This window comes from Pteropus vampyrus, unplaced genomic scaffold, assembly GCF_000151845.1.
Source record: "Pteropus vampyrus isolate Shadow unplaced genomic scaffold, Pvam_2.0 Scaffold117, whole genome shotgun sequence".
Taxonomy (NCBI): domain Eukaryota; kingdom Metazoa; phylum Chordata; class Mammalia; order Chiroptera; family Pteropodidae; genus Pteropus; species Pteropus vampyrus.
The window spans coordinates 3,275,039-3,294,660 of record NW_011888898.1 but is presented as its reverse complement, the minus strand read 5'-3'; the positions used below and the strand labels follow the sequence as shown (position 1 = coordinate 3,294,660).

Below are 19,622 nucleotides of genomic sequence, written 5' to 3'. Positions count from 1 at the left end.
GGAGCATTGGTAAGATTTTTGAATCATGTTATCTTATTACTTCCAGTTTGTTCTATATTTCCAATTTGTTCTAAAATGGTGATGTATTTCTTCATGAATGTTTTTACTCATATTTAAAATTAATTAAGAGCCAATCCTGAAAGGACGAATGAGTTTCTGGGGTTCTGTTTCTTCCTGGCTCAACACTGCAGCAGGGTTGAAATAAGATTCTGGTATTTTGCAACCTCCAGGAACTCCTTAATCCTCTCCGTCACCACCACCACCACCACCCCTATCCCCTGCTGCCTGACCACTTGCTGTCCTTAGCTATGAATCATAAACCTGAAAGCAATCCTCAGATCCAAAGCCTCTCTGCTAAACAGCCTCCCTCTACTATGGATATTTGTGATCTGCAAAGTGAACATAGTAAAAGCACTTACTTTGCAGGGTAGTTATAAGGATTCAATGTTGCGGTGCTTAAAAAGTATCTAGCAGAAGGAAGGTTACTACTGTGTGGGAACTGGATGGTGTGATGAGTTTGGAATGAAACAAACCCTGGATGAAAGTCCTGCTCACTGTCTGATCTGAAGCAATTCGCTTGATCTCTCTGAACCTCAGTTTCCCCATCTGTGAAATAAAAATTTAGAAAATTCATAATGAGTCCATTAGAATGCCTTTGGCTAGAAGGAAGAAGATAATAAATTTCAAACTGGCTTAACTGGAACAGGCTAACTTGCCTCCCCTCACGGGATGGTGGTAGATCTAGCAGCCTAATAATGATATCCAGGACCCAGATTCTTTCCGTCTCTGTTCTGCTGTCCATGGTATTAGTTTCATTCCTGAGGCTGTTCTCCTCGTGATCATAGGATGACTGCTAGGAGCTATCAGGGCTACAAGCATCTTCTTTTATGTCAGGTAGGAAAATAGGGTCACTTCCAGACCCTCTCCTGAAAGAGTAAGGAAGAACTTTCCTGGCAAAAGTCTCCTCATTTCTCACTGGCCGGATTTGTGTCACATGCCCATTCTTGAACCAATCTCTGGCAAAGGGGATGCAATTCTCATGACTGGCTTAGACTAATTGAGTCCCAGGCCAATGGCTGGGCTGGAACGGATGTTAAGGAGTCAACTATACTGTAAACCTGCCTTGAAGTATTGCACGGGGGATGAAATGAGATCACGCTTGCAAAGTTTAACACATAGTAGGGGCTCAACAAATAGTAGTTCTTATTACTATAATTATCAACATCATTATCATTATTTGGGGGCTTTAGCATCAGACAAACTTCAAATAAGTTTCTCTACTACTTTGCTGTTTGGCCTTACAAAAGTTTCTGACCTTCCATTCTACTCTGTAAAATGGAAGTAATTGTTCATATCCTGTGGCAAACAGTTAATGTTCAATCAGTGCTGATCATGCTTTTTCCTGTTTTTGACCTTCCAGTAGCAACTTGGTGGCCTCTTCCCCTCCTCAGTAGATATGACTTAAGTGTGGAAGACTCTCCCTTCTGTCTCCAGTAGTAGACGCATGAGCCTCGTCTGAATTTCTATATCCCTCTGGCCAATGCATTTGATTCATAGAAAGCATGCGATCCAAACTGGACCAATGACAGGCAGTTCTAGAACTTTGCTGAGCTGGAGACCATCTTAGTCACCTTGAGAAGAGACTGCCTGAGAGTGAAGCCAACGGAAAGGAATGCAGAAATAGGAGAGAGGCAGAGGCCTGCTAACACTGTAGAGCTTCTGGATCCAGCCATGCCTGAACCAGGGATACCACTGGGCTTTTCCTTACGTGACCCGATTCTCCTTTAGACGAGTTTGAGTTTCTTGTTGCTTGTAATGATGAGTTCAGAGTCAAGCCTAGCCCGACTGAAGTAGGGAATCAGAAAAGGAGGTGGCCTTCTGAGGGCAGGACCATGCCTGTCCAAATCAGCTTGATGACCTGAGAATTTTGCCCAGGTCAATGCATAGAGTAGAACTCAAGAAGTTTCTATAGTTAAAAGTACAAACAGTCTGGTGAGTATCCCTCCAGACTTTTTCTCTATGGTTATAATAAACAGACCTATACACACACAGAGTGGTATATTTTTATGAAACTGCAATCACACTGTACATCTTCGGTTCAAACGCCACCTCCTCAGAGAGGCCTTCTATGGCCACCCCATCTATGTATCTTTGTCTCTGTCCCATCTCTTACATCTTAACATTTTTCATTATTTAAATTAATTTATTTTGTTTTATTGTGCATTGTCTGTCTCTTCTTCTAGAATATAGGCTTTTGGGGTTTTTCTCTGCTTCCTATTGCTATGTCCTAGTTCCTTTAAGAAAATGGCTGAGTGTTTGCAATACCCATTTCTTGAATAAATACTGTTCTGTAGTTGATTGGTTTAACTGAGCAATGCAATCACAAACATCTTTCCAGGATAATAGATGTGAATCTGCCTCCATTTCTGAGATGAATGCATGGAATTCTATTGAATGGGCCATTTTTGTTTTCTCAAACCCTGTTGAATGACTGGAGGTGAAATAAACAGCCAAATGAAGAACCAAGGAATGGGTGTGTTGGTACCTCCTTTCCTGCAACACGGAGTAGGGCAGGAGGAAGGAGAACCCACCCAGCCTTTAACAGGCTCTTCTCCTGATTCACAGGGAAAGGATTTGAGCAAACATGGATGACTTAGTGCTCTAGCAAGAATTTCCCAGGCAAAAACAGTCATCAAACACACAAAGGTAAAGACAGGCAAACAATTATTCATTGAAGACAGAGTTGTTTATTAAGCTTCCACTCCCAAATGGAATTAAGTAAATTTTTTCTGATTACAAAAGTAGTATTGGCTTAATATTATTATTTTCTTCAGACAATACAGAAAAGCATGAAGGAGAAAGTGAAAAAGTCATAATTTTAGAGCACTTTATAAATTATCTCATAGATTTTTCAATGCATGATCATGTATCTAAACCCTAAAGTATGTTTGGGCTATTTTTTTTTATTCAACAGTAATAGCTAAAGTTTATTGAGTACTTATAGTGCATATGCTAGTCGCCCTCTGTGTATTAATTCATTTTATCCTATAATTGTTCTGTGTAATGAGCACTATTATTAACCTCATTTTACAGATGCGGAAGTTGAGACAAAGATAGATTAAGTAATGTAGCCAAGGTCACACAGCTGTAGGTGGCCAAGCCAGGATTCAGACACAGGTAGTCTGGCTTCAAGACCCATGACCTTAACCACTACAGCACATTGCCAAGGCCGAGCATAGGCCCTCTCCTGAGTTAATATTCATAGATATGAGTCATCATTTTCAGTGTCTGCAGCTACTCTTCTGTTAATGGATAATTGAGATTTTTCTAATTTTCTCCTATTCAGAAACAGAGAAGAATTTCCCCTTTGGTCTTTAAATGAGGTAGGAAAACTGGTTAGAGGCCACCACAACCAGTATTTCTAACCCAGGAAAATCAATAAAGGGGCTCAGCACCACTTGGAATCAGTCACCCCACTATGCACACATATATCATCTGGGGGAGTTCCTTTTATTTGACAAACATCTGTAAAGTATTTATCAGGTGCCTGTCAGAGTTCTAAAACTTCAGGAATATTAGTTCATTTAATCCAAATATAATACTCTGAAATACATACCAAGGGAACTGAGGCACAGGGAGGGTAATGTGCCCAGGATGACAGAGGTAGTAAGTGGCAGTGCTGGGATTCGAACTCTGTAAATTTGGCTGCAGTGTCTACTTTCTTAACTCTTTTTCTTTCACACCTTGGCCCAAGTAAACCAGCCAGCCCTGGGGCCTCAAAGCGAGCCTGCCTTTGGCTGAGAACTGAAGGCAGCAAAGCGAACATCATTTTTTTCTCCTTTTAAACCACTTCCAGCTCAGAGTTCTTAGGTCCTAAGTCCATGCAGGCCCCACTGTGTTCTGCGCTCAGGGTCTCACAGGCTGGAGACGAGATGGCAGTCTGTCTGTGTCTTCAGCTGGAGGCTCTGGGAAGAATCCACTTCCAGGATCATTCGGTCTGTTGGCAGAATTCAGTTTCTTACAGTCGTAGGACTAAGGTCCCGATTTACTTGCTGCTGGTGGTAGAGGCTATATTCTCTCTGTGACTAGAGGCCTCCTGCGTTCCTTGTCATGGCCCCTTTCACTTTTTATTTAAGGCCATTATCTTAACTGTCTTACAGATTTGTCTTGAATAAAAGCCAAAGCAACAGGGAAACCCCTTAGAAACAGGTGCTCAATGGGACTTTTCTTTTGTTTCAATTTGGGTTGGGGCCCCTGTGCTGGCATGAAAGAGCTGGATCATGTTTGCTGGGCCAGGAAAGGGGGGGCTTCCCCAACCAGCCCACTAACCCTTAGCTCATCACCCACCTTGGGGGTGTGCAAAGGGAGACCTGAAGATTACTGAGGAGAACATGGCGGTTGAAAGTTTCCTTGGAGAGAGTTTTTTTGTGCTACTGTGTACATAGCATACAAAAGGTGCTTAATCCATATTTAATGAATTATGCTCTACACTATTATAGTTAGTAGAGCTCCTGAGAGTCCAAAGAGGATGACAGATAATAAGGAAGTAAATTTTCAAAAGAAACAGAATATTATGCTAACTGAAAGAAGCCAGACACGAAATGGTATATATATAATTCCTTTTATATGAAATGTTCAGAATAGACAAATCCACAGAGACAAAAGGTAGATTAGGGATTGCCAGGGCGTGGGGGAGAATGACTGTCAACAGATACGGCGGTTCTGGTTGGGGTGATGGAAATGTTTGGCACTCAAATAGTGGTGATGGTTGGACAGCATAATAAATATACTAAAAGCCACCGAATTGCACACTTTTAAACAATGCAGTTTGTTATATGAATTAGATGTCGGTAATAATTTTTAAAACATTTTTAAAAGAGGGGAAAAAACAGGACACTTTCACATGGTGACACATACCATGAGGACAAGAAAGGAAAATGTTGGAAGAGATAGTAACTGGTTGGGACAAGTGTGCAGAGTGGTGGTTCCTGATGGCCCCTCTGAGGAAGCGACATTTGTGACGGGATAGAAATAATGACCAGGAGGCAGCAATATAAATATCTAGAAGAAGGTAGATGAAGGATCAGTATATACAAAGGTCCTGAGGTGGGGCCATTTTTGGAGAGCTTCCACGATGAGGGACTAACTGCTTTCACGTGCCACTGTACCAGGCCCAAGCTCTATGACGACACAGCCCCTTAGTTCGGGACCTCGCCCTTATGTATCTCTTCATCTGGCTATTGATTCTCAAGAGTAATGACGTTGACAGTTCGAATATTCCAAAGAGAAGCTGTAAAGTGCTACCTGTAAGTAAAAAAGAACGTTTAAAATGGCATCTGTGGCTTACCTTGCATTCCTATGGAATGGCACTCCTAGGCCCTCTCCAGGTGTAAGTGTCCAGGAAGAACTTATTTATGAAAAACAACAGACACACCTAAATACTGCTGTCAGTGCGCTGAGTCCCTTCCTCATCATAGGCTGGTACATGGTGCCTCCCTGGATGCTTGGCATGCGACATGACTCTATTTACCGTCCAACAGTGACGTGCCAGGAGACCAAGGGCACAATGCTCATATTGATGAGCATTGACGTGCCAGTGACGTGACAGTGATGTGACAGTGACGTGCCAGGAGGCCAAGGGCACAATGCTCATATTGATGACTTTTAAGCATCCACAGATCCACGTAAAGATATGCTCAATTAAATTATTGACTGAAATGTAGGAGGAAAAAGAGTCCTGAGGTGGGGGCAAGCTTGACCCGTTCAAAGAGCAGATAAGTGAGCAGAGCTGCAGCCCAGTGAGTTGGGGTACAGTGGGAAAGGTACGCGAGACAACCAGAGACCCCTGCAAAGGCAGGAACTAGACCGAGCAGTTTGGGTTTTGTTCAGAGCAAAATGGGAAGCCGCAAAACGCATTTGAGCAAGAGAGTAACATGATCCGATGAATGCTTATAAAGGACTGCTTGAGCTGCGGGTAAAGTAAATGGCAAGTGAGTAAGAGCAGAAGCAGAAAATGTTAAGTAAAGCCCTTTGACACTCTCCCTGTCATGAGGAACACTTAACACATGCCAGTCATCTTTCGTAAACTCGAAATGTGCCAGTTTGTCATATTTATTTAAAAACAGGAAGTCAAGGCCATGGTTATTTGATATTTCTATCGTTGATACTGCTTCACCTCCCTATTCTGAGTCACCAAGCTCTGTCAATTCTTCCTCCCCACCCCACCCCCACCTTCCTCTTTGTATCCTTCTCACTGTCCCCATTCTGAGACCTGGTGACAAATGGAAACACTAGTTTCCAGGCTGCCACTGGACATACCTTTTTCCTTTCTCCCTTTAAAAAATACCACATTTTTTTCTCGTTTCTCACCATATATCATTGCCAGGAAAAAAAAATATTAAAAAATAACAAATAAAAAAAAAGAAATACCCATGATCCAAAATTCAGAGACAACCATGATCAAAACGACATGTTAATATATGTTATTCCTGTCTTTTTTTATTCTTTTGTTTTTGATTTTATGTGTATCTAGGTTGCACATGTACATAAATTGAAGTGTCAAATTTCATGAAAACAGAAATTTCCACTTCACCTTTTCCTCCTGATATCCTCTCCCCAAAAACAATCACTTTGACCTCTTTCAGTTGATTCTTTTGATATTTAATTCCATGTCTCTAAATAACATGCATCTATTTCCACCTCTAAATTTCTCAGTTTTTAGTATAATCTGCTTTCCCACTATCAGATATAAGGGTTCTACTCTCTTTCCTTCCCTACACTTGGCCCCAGCACATATATATGCCTTTCCCATCTCCCTATCCTCTCAAGGTAGTTATAATCTTGGTGGGATCAATATTTACTATTTATATAATTGTGACTATGTAAATGCCATTCACAGCTGAGCTCTGTGGTAAATGATAATGTGCTTTGCTTTCCTGAATGGCTTTTTAGTTTTGAGTTAATAATTGTTTTGTTCCCTTCCCTCATCCCAAGTGGACCCAATTTTCTCAATATTTGTTATTAGTTCAACCCCAAACTTTTTGCCAGTGTTCCAAGTGACCTCTCAACACCTTCCAATGTGCCAGAAATTACATTCATTTACCTTTTTGAAGAAATCTCGCTGGACCCTTCAGACATATTGGAATCTTGACTGATTAGCCCATCTGGTGCATAGCTGTCATCCCGGAGTCCTCCTTTGCCATCATCTGGGGATTCCATTTGCTTCTATCTTGTACTGGGTTTCTGCTTTCTATATGTAGTGTCCAGCGGGTCACCACCGTGGGCAGCTGTAGCTCAGTCTCACTGGGGAACTCTGGGAAACTGTTTAGAACATGCACCTCAGAGTTGTCCCACCCAGGGGCGAGGGAGCGGAGCTGTTCACTCTCCCCCTGTCATTGGTTGTCATTCTCCTACCAGTCACTGGCTGAGTGTTCTTCTGGGAGCAGTTGGCTCCCCAGCACAGCGGGCTCGTTCTATGGTGGCTTTCCCATTGTGACAGCAGAGTGGAGTTGTTGTGGCAGAGCTCAGACTGCAATATTTACTGTCTGGGTCTTTATAGAAAAAGTTTGCCAACCCCCGCTTTAGATTGAGTGGTCAGGAAGGGCCTCCCTGAGGAGCTGACATTTAAGATGAGACCCGAATGACCACATTGGGTGTAAGAAGGCAGAGAGAACAGAGAACAAAGGCCGAGCTTTCTCTTTAATCCTATAAGAGCCTTTCCAAAGGCTTCTGTCAAAATTATGATGGGATCCAAAGGCTCTGAGGGTGCTGTGGGGTCCCAGGGTTACAGAGCCCACAGGTTCTGAGTTGGGGTATGGAGCCAGGACTGTCTAGCGCCAGAGTCTTCCATGCCCTGTGCCAGCCCCTTCTCAGCCTGGCAGGGCACAGGAGCCCGAGAACTGCCTGTCAAATGGCTTTATTTGCCTTCCAGGGGCAATGACCAGGGATTTTAGATTAATTCCCAGGAATAGGTGAGAAGGGCCTGGGATTTGCCCACAGGCCTGAGAGCAGATGTTCTGTGGCCTCCTGGTTGGCAGGGGGCCCATGATTGCCACAAAGCCTGGATCTGGACCTGATAACAGGCAGGGGTAGTGAGTGGATGGCAGATGAAATGGGGCAGCCATCGGTGAATCCAGGGCTCTGCTTCTCTCCTGACTGGCCCACAGCCTGCAGCCTGATTCAAGAGGCCTACCCCCAGCCCATAGGGGCCTGACTCCAGCTGGGTAGGGTTTTCTGGGACTGGAAGAAAAGTGACAGCCTCAAGCCCTCCGTCAGAGAGAACCCAGCTCTCAATCCTTATGGGCCAGTTTATTTTTCGCCAGGCTCTGCCCATGCTAAGGGAGGAAGAGAGGCTCTTAGCCCCATTTTGGAGCCAGAGAAATTAAAGCAGTAGAGAGCAACAGGGGGTACTGGTTAAAAATGCAGACTCTACACCTGAATCCCAGCCTCAGCATTTGCCCGCTGTGTGACTTCAGGCGAGTCGTTGACTTCTCTGGGCTTCATTTTAAGAATTATGATAATATCTGCCTCAAAGAAATGTAAAGAATTAAGGAAACAATAGCCCAGGACCACACCCACAGGAAGGACTCAGTAAACCTTGGCTGATCCTAAGCACATTCTCTCAGCTTTGACAATAATTCGAAGAGGTCTTGGTGTAGCAGAGGACTCTGGGTTTGAGCCAGACGGGTCTCTTCTCTGCCCAGGGCCAAAAGCTGACCTCGTCCTTGACTCCTCTATTTTATATGCCACGATCCATCAGCAAATCCTGCCTTCAGTATGCACCCAGAGTCCAACCATTCCTGCCCTCTCCATGGTATCACCTTAACCTAAACTGCCATCGACTCTTCACCAGATTATAGGAAAGGCCTTCCAGCTGGTCTGAAGGCTTCCATCCTTGCGCCGCCCCCCCCCCCCCCCCCCCCCGACCTCCCCTCCCCGGGACTTACCCCAATTCTGCACAAGCAAAGGGGTCCCAATAAAAATCAGGTGGTAGCACTCTTCTTTTCAAAACCCTTCTGTTTCCTAACACATCTAGAGTTAACTATTTATTCAACGTTCATTTATTATTGAGTACCTACTATATGCCAGGTATTGTTCTAGGCACTAGAGATAAAACAGAACAAAACAGGCAAAAGCCTCTGCATTCTGGAAGTTTACATTCTCTTGGAAAGAGAAAGATAATAAACAAATATATAAATAAAATACATTAGGTGTTATGGAGAAGAATAACTCGGGGAAGGAGATGGGGTTTGGATTCTGAACAAGGTGGTCAGGGAAGGCGTAAGGACAAGGTAAGGGTTAAACAAGAAGCCCGTAAGTGAGAAAGGTAGGAGCCAAGGGGCAACCTAGTAGCAAGGTAGTCATGTACCACTTTACAGCTGTGATACAGTTCCGCGAAATGTGTCTAGGTGATTTCGTCATTGTGCAAACATCATAGAGTAAGCTTACAAAAGCCTAGATGGTTTAGCCTACTACACACCTAGGCTTCGTGGTATACCACCATCATATGTGAGGTCCTCCATTGACTGAAACGTCAGGCGGCACATGACTGTATTCTAGACAAAGCGATCAGCAAGTGCAGAGGTGGCAGCGTGCCCAGTGTGTGACAGCTGAGGAAAACTGAGGTCACACTGGGGAAGTGCATCCGTGGGGTCCCTCTGCCCAGCCCAGGCTTCTTTCCTAGCATTTAGCGTGGTGACGTCCTGGACACTGGGTGGAAAACGCTTGCTCTCAGGGTGAATCACAGTGCCCTCACGGGGAGTTTCCCTCAAAACGTCCCCGCTTTGTGATGGGAAAAAGCCGAAACCTCATGGGGCCAGAGGGTCACCAAGCCCTGACAGCAAGCGCGTCCTGTAAGTGCCATAGGCCTCCTCCCACGCCAGAGCAATAGAGATGGAGAGACGGAAGACCCGCCCCCGCGCGACCGAGGCCCCGCCCCCTCCAGCGGAAGCCGGAAGCCAAGAGCGGGCCTTGCTAGCCCCGAGACGCCCAACTCTGTGATCTGGGAGGCTCCGCAGGATGGGGGAGAAGATGGCGGAAGAGGAGTGAGTGGGCTTTCCCAGGGCGGCGGAGGCGGCGGGGCTGGGCCCCGGCGGGTGACAGCTAGCGCCTCAGGCCGCCCTCCGGCCCCGGAAGGCGGAGCTCCTTGTGCCGGTTGGCCAGGACTGACCATGCCGGCGCCTGCGAGGAGGGCGGGAGGGACAGGCCTGGGCTGAGCCCGGCCCTGCAGCCTCCTTGAGGTCGGGCCCGCGGGCTGGGGATCGGCCGCCCAACGCAGGCCTCGAAAGCCGTCTGGCGGAAACCGCAACCCACAGTTCACTTTCCCAGTTTTCGGTCATCTGATGAGTACGGAACGCTCCGCCGCCTCCCCCACGAAGTCCCCCACTCCTTACGTAATCTGTCGCCTCCACAACTGTAACGATCATTTTTTGCATCTTTCTCCTTTACTGAGTTTCATTCATTAACTATTGGCCATATACTCTTATTTCAGGCTCTGGGCACGTAGTAGTGAAGGAGGCAGACCAGGAGCTGCCCTGTGGGAACTTCCATTCTAGTAGGGAAAGAAGACCTTAAATAGACAAGATGATTTCAGTGCTCTGAAGGAAATGGAATAGTTAGGGTGGAAGGTGTCTACCCAGGAAGAAGTGATGTGCCAGCTGAAACTTGAATGGCAGAAGGAGGGATCGGAGAGGGAACAGCAAATGCAAGAAAAGGCTTAGTGCCTTTGAGGGACAGAGAGGCAGGCAGGATGGCTGGAATGTAGAATAGAAGCAAGGGGGCTAGCCCTACAAAATGAGATGGGGGTGCAGGGGTGGGAGGTGTCTGTGTCCTACAGATACTTCTGGAAATGGAACACTCATTCCATCTCCGTACCTGCTGGGCACAGTCTACTGCATGTTATAGATGCCCTGTCTATGTTTGTGGAATGAGTGTGTAAAAATTAACATGGAACCCCATGGTTGAAATTTCTCTCCCTTATCTGACAGCTTTTCAGATATGTCTCTTGGCAGGATGGTCCTTTCAGTCACTTTATTTATTGAGCATCTGCTCTGTCCCAGACACTAAACTGGTCCTCGGCAGCGCAAAACAAAAGAGGTGATATAGACCAGTGATTTCAAGTTTGGTCTCAGCTCGATTCTGCCACTAACAAACATTGGCCATGTTAATCAACTTTTCTGAGCCTCTCTTGTTCGTGAGCATAAAAGGGAAAGTACCCACCTCTGACATGTTATGCCGATTAAATGTTATGCTGTTACCTAGCCCTGGAATGAAGCAGTCCTCAATAAATGTTAGCTGTTACAATCAATTTCAATGATTCTTATATCAATATTGCACTAGTGTACAATCCCAGCACAATGTGAGGAGCTGTGGGGAACATACGCATTGGGCTGCAGTGGGGTATTACAGAGAAGGTTACACTTGAGCCTTTTGAAATCTGAGAAGAATTTTATAAAGTGGGGTAGGGCATTCTAACCAGATCAACAGTTGGGCAAATTCAAATGGCCTCTTCAACTGTGGATAGAATTCAAGAAAAAATGTAAATTGGAGAAATAAAGGCACCAAGTAAATAATATTAGACCTTGGAGTGTTGAGACTCCAATTTACCTCTTTAAATCCCCCATTGCATGCCAAGGAGCAGGCAGCATTGTTTTCCACACTGACCGGATTCGCCCTGTGCCTCCCTTCTAAGTGGCTGTGTTCATAAGCGCCTGAGGGCATTGGTACTGTCCTGCTGCCTCAGGCAAGAATTTTTAAAAGCAGTTTCTCTCCAAGTCTTGCCTGTTGGCTGCAAGACTTGTGACTTCTGTAAAACTCTATGCCAAGTTCTCTTTATGGCTTTGTGTGTTGATATTTTGGGGCCCTTTTTCCTTTATCTAATTCTGCTTTTTATGTCCCCCAACAGGTTCCCCAATACAACTCATGAAGGTTTCAATGTCACCCTCCATACTACCCTGGTTGTCACTACGAAACTGGTGCTCCCGACCCCTGCCAAGCCCATCCTCCCTGTACAGACAGGGGAGCAAGCTCAGCAGGAGGAACAGTCAAGTGGCATGACCATTTTCTTCACCCTCCTTGTCCTAGGTGAATGCAGAGACACCATCACCTGCCATCTTGAGTGTGTGCACTGTCTGTGTGGTTAACCCCATTTAAATCACTGTTACTTTTCTCAAGTCCTCCATTTGGTTTTCACTTCAAACATTGAGGGACAGTGATCAGTTCATAATTTTATAACAGGGTACTCCTTTTTCTTTATAAAATCATAGAGCTTAGCAGTTCTGAAGAGCCCTTCATGCAGTACCTTAGATGTCCTTTGGAAGAAAGAGTTCAAGAATTTTTGACCTAGAAAGAACTTTGAACATCTAGTTTAGAGGATTTCAAGCTCTGCTTATGAGAGGGCGAGAGAATTTGTGTGTGTGTGTGCGTGTGCACACGTGTGTGTGCATGCACAGTGGTGGTGGTGGTGGCAGCAGGAGGTATGGAGAGTCAAATGGGAGGGCATCTGAGTTTCTGATGTATTTTGTCACATGTCTATTAAGGTTACATGTAAAAGTTTATTTAAAGGTTTGCCACTCAGTAAAAGATCAGATACCCTTGCCCTAGCACACTGTTGTCTGTAACCTGTCATTCCTTTAACCATGGTCATGACTTTTGCATATCTGTATACCATCAGTGCTGTTATTTACTTATGTAATATTTTTCTTTAAACAAATTCCCTCTCTCATACTTAAAAGCTCATTTTGTTTAACCTTCTCCTTTAACGGATGAGAAAATTTAGGCCCAACAAGGTTAAGCAATGGACGTACCTGGGGTTTGGGAAACTAGAGACTAATATCCAGGTTACCAGACATCAATCAAGAAGTTTATATAAAAGGCAATAACTTCAGTGCCTCCCAGAGATTATAGACAGTAGAAAACTGTGGTAAACAAAAAATCCAGTTGAAACTGCATAACCACTTCAGATTAGCTGACTATGGACAAAATGGCTTAAAATTTGACCCAAGTCCAAACTCTTGTTTGAGAAGTGAAGTTGGCATGTTTACATTCTCTGTTCTTAATGACACTTAGTCATATTTCTAATTGGATCTTTTCAGAAGTATGAGCAGTGCAATCGGACTGCAAGGTGCAGAGTATTTATTAGAACTGTTTTTTGAGAGAAAGTGTCACTTCTTTCACATTTATATTCAGATTGTTAATAGTCAAATAATTTTAATAATATAGTAGTTTTATTTAAAGTCTTAGGACTCCACTTTGTCTCTCATAGATTAAAAAAAAAACTATTAGGTCTGGCTTCTTTCACTTAGCATCTTGTCTTCAAGGTCCATCCACGTAGTAGCACGTGCTAGAATTGTATTCTCTTGTATGGCTGAATAATATTCCATTGTTTAGATATACCACATTGTGTTTATCCATTCATCAATTGTGAACATTTGTGTCGTTTCCACCTTTTGCCTCTTGTAAATAGTGCTGCTATGAACATCTGTGTACACGTTTTTGTGTGGGCAGTGTTTTTATTTTTCTTGGATATATATCTAGGAGTGGAATTGCCGGGTTAAATGGTTACTCTATGTGTAACTTTCTCAGGAACTGCCAGACTTTTCCACAGAGGCCATACCATTTTACATTCTCACCAGCCATGCCCAAGTGTAAATGTCCCATAGAGATTTAAAATACCCAGGTAATTTTTTACCCTGTAAATGTCATTCAGTTCCGTTTCTAGGAAATTACTTCAGCAATCATGGACTCTTGTTTTGTTTTCTTTTTCGTTTGTTGTAGTAGCTGAATAAAAAGAAGAAAAGCAGTTCTTTTCTTGATCAAGAAATCTTTGGTTTCTTAATTCTGAAGGAGTACTATGAGTCACATTGTTGTCAGCTTGACATGTTAGACAATATAAAAGGCTCGGAAAAACTTTTGTAATCACTTTTTTTTCATGGGAGGGTGAAAAGCATAAGTAAGACTTTCAAAGTAATTTTCAGGGTGTGGAGCATGTAAGATTATTTTGTGCCAGAGACCACAAAACAGGTTTTTATAATGTGTTTTTTCATCCAGGCAAAACCTGCCCAGTGTTAATACATGTTTGGGGCCAGAAAAGCCTGAGCTATATTTAATAGTACTGTATATTTCTCTTGGATTGTCTTCTCTTCAAACAGATCATAAACCTAGACCCTAGAGTCCCACTAATGTCAGATAGGTTCCATTTTCACCTAATCAGATTCTTAGCAGTTTATGAGTTGATATCTCCACTTTTTATGTGTAGGTCAAAATGTATTCGCATAATGGAATGCTTTTTAAGTAAATTTGAAGGCATTTTTTCCTGTGTTCTTGTATATTACCAAGACAGTATGCTTCTTGTATGTTTATTCCTGATTAGATGTAAATCTGGTAAAGTAAAAAAAAAAATTACTGTTCATAGGTAACTTGCTGACTCACTAAATACATGAACTCTAATAAACTGAAGGAAATTAGTCCATAGTTTATTCTAGACTTCAGGGACTACTAACCTGAAACACATTTGCTACTTTTGTTTACTCTGTTAGTCAAATCCAATCAAGTGGTAACTTTTGTGTCCCATAGCATGTTGAAGGGTTACATTAACATTCTTCTTTGTTAAGAAGGGATGCCAAAACTCTAGTTACTTTTGACTTTTAGAAGCTTGAAGTCAGTAAACTTATACTTACCTTTGCTGATTTCTGACTGCAGAAACAATAGTGAGTCACTGTTATTAACTTGCACTAGAGTTAGCAATTAGTATGATTTAACGCATACATTTTATGGGCCATTAAATTTATTGGAATTATTAAAATTGTCATGTCTAAGTTTTAATGTAGTTTCCATAATTATTACTTCAGGCATGAAAAATTGGAAGCACCTAACTTGTGGTATGCATACCTTCCATACCACAGAGAAGTTTTTGTCCCTTCTTGCTGTTTTTTTTTTTCCAGGTGTACTTGAAAACATGTATTGGTGTTTATACATTTGCACATTTAGAACACAGACACGTACAGTACAGGCACATATAACTTGGAGTTTGTTTTAATATAAATGGTGTCCTATAGCTTGCTTTCTCATCTCATGGAATGTCTTGGAGATCTTTGCATGTTAGTGTGTTTTATCTACCTCATCCTTTTTTTTTCTTTTTAAAGAATGTGTATATGGTAAAATAAACATAAAAAAGTTACCACTTTAAAGTGTACAATTCAGTGGCATTTAGTACATTCACAGTGCTGTGCAACCCTCGTCACTGTCTAGTTCCAGGACATTTTCATCACCCCAAGAGGAAATCCAATACCCATTAAAAGCAGTCACTCCCCATTCTTCCCCCCTAGTCTCTAATAAACAGAATTCTGCTTTCTCTCTCTGCGAATGTGCCTACCCAGAATATTTCATACAAATGGAATCATACAATATTTGATCTTTTCTGTCTGGCTTCTTTCACGTAGCATCATGTCTTCAAGGTTCATCCATCTTGCAGCATGTGTTAGAATTGTATTCCTTTGTATAGCTGAATAATATTCCATTGTATGGATATACCACATGTTTATCCATTCATCAGTTGATGGACATTTATGTTTTCACCTTTTGACTATTGTAAGTAATGCTGCTATGAACATCTGTGTATATACATGTTTTTGTGTGGCTATCTTTTTGTTTTTCTTGGATATATACCTAGGAGTGGAATTGCTGGGTTAAATGGTTACTCTGTGTGTAACTTTCTCAGGAACTGCCAAGTTTTTCCACAGAGGCTGTACGGTTTTACGTTCCCACCAGCCATGCCCAAAGGTTCCAGTTTCTTTACATCCTTACCAACACTTGTTATCTTCCTTTTTTGTTTTGTTTTGTTTTTCAATTATAGCCATCTAATGAGTGTGAAGTTGTATCTCATTGCGATTTTGATTTGCATTTTTCTGCTGACTACTGATGTTGAGCATCTTTTCATATGCTTATCAGTCATTTATAGTTTTTCGGAGAAATGTTTATTCGGGTCCTTTGCTCATTTTTAATTGTGTTGTTTTTGTTGTTGAGTTATGAGTTCTTTACATATTCTGTATACTAGATTCTTATGAGATATGTGATTTACAAAAAATTTTTCCCTTTCCGTTGAATTTTTTTCAGACCTCATTTTTTTTTTAATGGCTGAAGACCGTTCCCCGAACCCTATATTTAGCTCTCTCTGTTGATAGACAGTTTTCCTCTTTGCTCTTAAAGGTGCAAGTAGTTGTTTGATTTATTTAAACTTTTCAAATCAGTATTTTTCACCTAGATTGGTGCCAAGAAAGAGCGGAAGCTGATTCAGCTCCCTAATCTGTTATCTACCTACTTCTGTGCTCCTGTGCCTGCCTGTTTAGCTAGCAGACACGTTCTTAGGTCACATAATGTGCTTATGTACTAGAACTTTCTTCTTGCCCTTAGTCTTTAATGTAGGATTTTTCTAACTAGGTTAAATATTTATAATAAAATAACACCACAGATTGATCGTTTAAAGCACAGAATGAAAGGAGGACAAAATTTCTATATTTATAACTGTTTCCTTTCTCTGGCCACCTGGTGCTTTTTGGTGGCACTAAAGATATCTAATTTGTCAATGTGACCAGTTAACAGCCATGCAGATTGTTTAAACATTTCTTTTTACAAGGAAAAAAACCATGAGAATTATTTTAGTATTATTACGATAACACAGTGATTGATGAGGGTATATACCACATAGGTGCCTAAAAAAAGACATGCACACAAACATGAAGTTAGAGTTAGGAATTATTAATGTGAAAGTATACTTTTAATTTTTTTGGTCCAGAAATACTTATTCCTGTTAAATAGTTTTACATCCTTTTGTTTCTTTTTTTTCTTTCATGACAACATTTCTGTGGGGAAAGTCAGATGTTATTCTGATTTCGAGGACTGAGGAATGAAGGTAGCCACGAGGGAGGTGGTAGATGCCATGGTTTAAGGGCACAGGATTGGAATCTGGCTCCACCCTCCAGCACCTACCTCTAAGCCTCGGTTTTCTCATCTAAAATCAAAGGAGATAATAGTAATAATGGCTAGTTAAGAGGGGTGTTGGGGGTCGAATGAGAGCATTTGGAACTGCTCAGTGCAGTGCCTTACTCATGGGGAGCCCTCAACCAGTGGGAGCCCCAGTGCCCAGCTGGAGAACAGGTGCCCCATCTTTAGATCTCTAATGTTCTTATCACTGAACCAAAGTATTTACTTTGTTCTGTTTATAAAACACCCTTGCTTATGTTAAAGGAGAACCGGCCACACGGTAGCAAAATGCTTCGTTTCAACATATTCTGTCGCACTTATACATACCTAAAAGTGATTGATTTCATTGACTTTCTCCTCACCGCGTAGTTTTCCAGTTGATGGTTACTTCAAAAAAGTTAGAGATCTTTTCTCAGAATCAGGGAAATTTGAATAATTTTAATAGTTGTATAAAGTTTAAAGTTAGAAAAAAATAAAGGTGTCTGATGCTCTTTCAATAACCAGTGGAAAACAAACTAATTCGAGTCTGGAAGGATTTATGGAGAAAATGTCATAAACACTGGGAGTCTACCTCCAGGTTAAGGAATAAGAGGTTGAAAATACCACTGAGGTTTTCTGTGTCATTGACAGTTGTCCATTTTCTTGGTAGCCCTCCAGAAGTAACTATTGCCTTGAACTTAGTGTTTATCATTTAAAAATTTTAACAGTGTCTTATTTTTCCCACAGCTATCTGCATCATATTGGTGCATTTACTGATCCGATACAGATTACATTTCTTGCCAGAGAGCGTTGCTGTTGTTTCTTTAGGTAAGTGCTTATTGGTGGTTCTATAGTGAAAGCAGTAGCCGTAACTGTCATTTTTTTTGAGTGCCTCCCTACTGCCAGGAACCACAAGAGATGTGGGACATACCTGATCTCATTTAATCCTCACTGCAACGAGCCATGAGGGTGTTATGATCCCATTTTACACATGAGGACACCGTGGCTCAGAGAGGGATGATGACCTTATAAAGGTCACATAGAAGCCCCTCTACACAGCTGGAAGGCCTTTTCTACTTCTAGGGGTACATTGACCTCTGCTACTAGGCTATGCTGACATCCAGCTGAACTAAGGCAAATAATTGACATTTAATTCATAGAGTCACTGAATTTTACAGCCAAAAGGGGCTCTCGCATCACATTTTAGGAAGGGGAAATGGCTCACTTTAATGTTGGAGTCAAATCTAAAGTCTTCAGAGAGCATTCTGTTCATTCTACCTCTCTTGTTTCCTGTGGCAATTAACTCAAGATAATTAGCCTCTATTTAGAGTGAATGAGTTGGTGTAATAACATGTGAGTTCACATGCAAGTTCATTGAAGTGGTTAGTGAAGGAAGAAGCAGAGATCTTACTAAGATCAAGACAAAAATGTGGGTGGGGATGCTTAAGGCATTGTAAATAAGGTTTTACCAAGGTCAGCTAAAGCTTTCATCACGTTATCATAATGTAGTTACTTTTACTAGTTTCCACTTACCGACCGATGATATTTGATTTTTTTCTTATCACCGATGCTTGATAAGTTGATTTTCTTTGCCTTTTAGATCTTGTTTAGTATATTCAGTAATTCCGTGGTTTAGGTTAGCTTTGGAAATGGACGCTCAGGCTCTGTTCATTCTCCTTCCCCTTTCACCACCTGCATTCCTACCGCCCTTCCTACGTTTTCCCTGGACATCACAGTACTACTGAGTGCCAGGCTCTGGCCTATGCGCTTCCGCACTGCCATCTCCTTTAAGCCTCATGACCCCCAGGTGATTCCATATTGTAAGGAAGAGGCACCGTGGGATAGTATTGATCTTCAGTAAAGAGCTGGGAACCAGTTTTACTCAGAATTCCTGTTCTCTATTTTGCAAACTCTTCAGCTGCATATCCTCGCAGATTCTAACGACCTAAGCTAACAAGATAGCCCTAGAGCTCTAAGAAATGGAGGACCATTCATTAACATTCTTTTTCTGATGTTAAACACATGGAAAATAACCAACATAGCTAATACTTATTATTCTGGGGCATTCAGTAAAGACGTAAAAAAAACATCCTGAGGAATTTACAGTTTTGCAGTCAGTTTTCATAGAAAAAGAACTATAGTTTGTGTGTATTTAGGTATTGTGCACATGGAAATTTAAATGATGATTTCGATCATTTGGTTTGGAATTTCAAGTTCTGCCCTGTCTCTTGAATGAATGGACAACTGCAAGTGATTGACCACCTGTACTCGTATTAAGACTTATAGCAGACATTGTCGGTTACCTACCCAAGAGCTATTTCCTCCCTTCTTCCGTCGTAATAGAACCCTTATTTTGATCAGGTGTCTTGCCACAGTGCGCTCAAGGAGTATGGTCCCCTCTGAGTCAAGATTGGTCTTCACCATCACGATGATTCCATTCTCCTTTGCCAAAGATTGGTTGAGAGTTGTGGAGGCAGCAAGGCAATATGAAATCCAGTTCTGGCCAGTGAGACCAAGGGGAAGTATGCTTGGTGGTGGGTTTGGGAAATCTTTTTCCTCTCTGATAAAAAGAGTAATTTTCCTTTCCTTTGATGCCAGTTGTATGAGGATGTGATGCCTGGAGCACCGATGGCCATCTTGCAGTCACTGTGGCTCAGAGACAAAAC

The 19,622-nt window shown here is 42.2% G+C and overlaps 1 protein-coding gene and 1 long non-coding RNA gene across 3 annotated transcripts in view; one reads left to right on the top strand and one right to left on the bottom strand.

The window, feature by feature from the left end:
• Positions 1-2,981: 2,981 nt before the first annotated feature.
• Positions 2,982-9,609, bottom strand: LOC105296056. The gene is made up of 3 exons (XR_896219.2): positions 9,479-9,609; positions 7,103-7,320; positions 2,982-5,304 (listed from the first exon to the last, which is right to left on the bottom strand). It is a non-coding gene; the product is annotated as an uncharacterized LOC105296056 (long non-coding RNA).
• Positions 9,610-9,929: 320 nt separating this feature from the next.
• SLC9A8 (solute carrier family 9 member A8) overlaps positions 9,930-19,622 on the top strand; it is a 63,438-nt gene continuing 53,745 nt past the window's right edge. For both annotated transcript variants that reach the window (XM_011365983.2, XM_023534061.1), the window contains exons 1-3: positions 9,930-10,043; positions 11,903-12,081; positions 17,704-17,784. In XM_011365983.2, the coding sequence (XP_011364285.1) occupies positions 10,018-10,043; positions 11,903-12,081; positions 17,704-17,784 (286 nt within the window). In that variant the 5' untranslated portion in view covers positions 9,930-10,017. The remainder of the gene's footprint in view (positions 10,044-11,902; positions 12,082-17,703; positions 17,785-19,622) is intronic.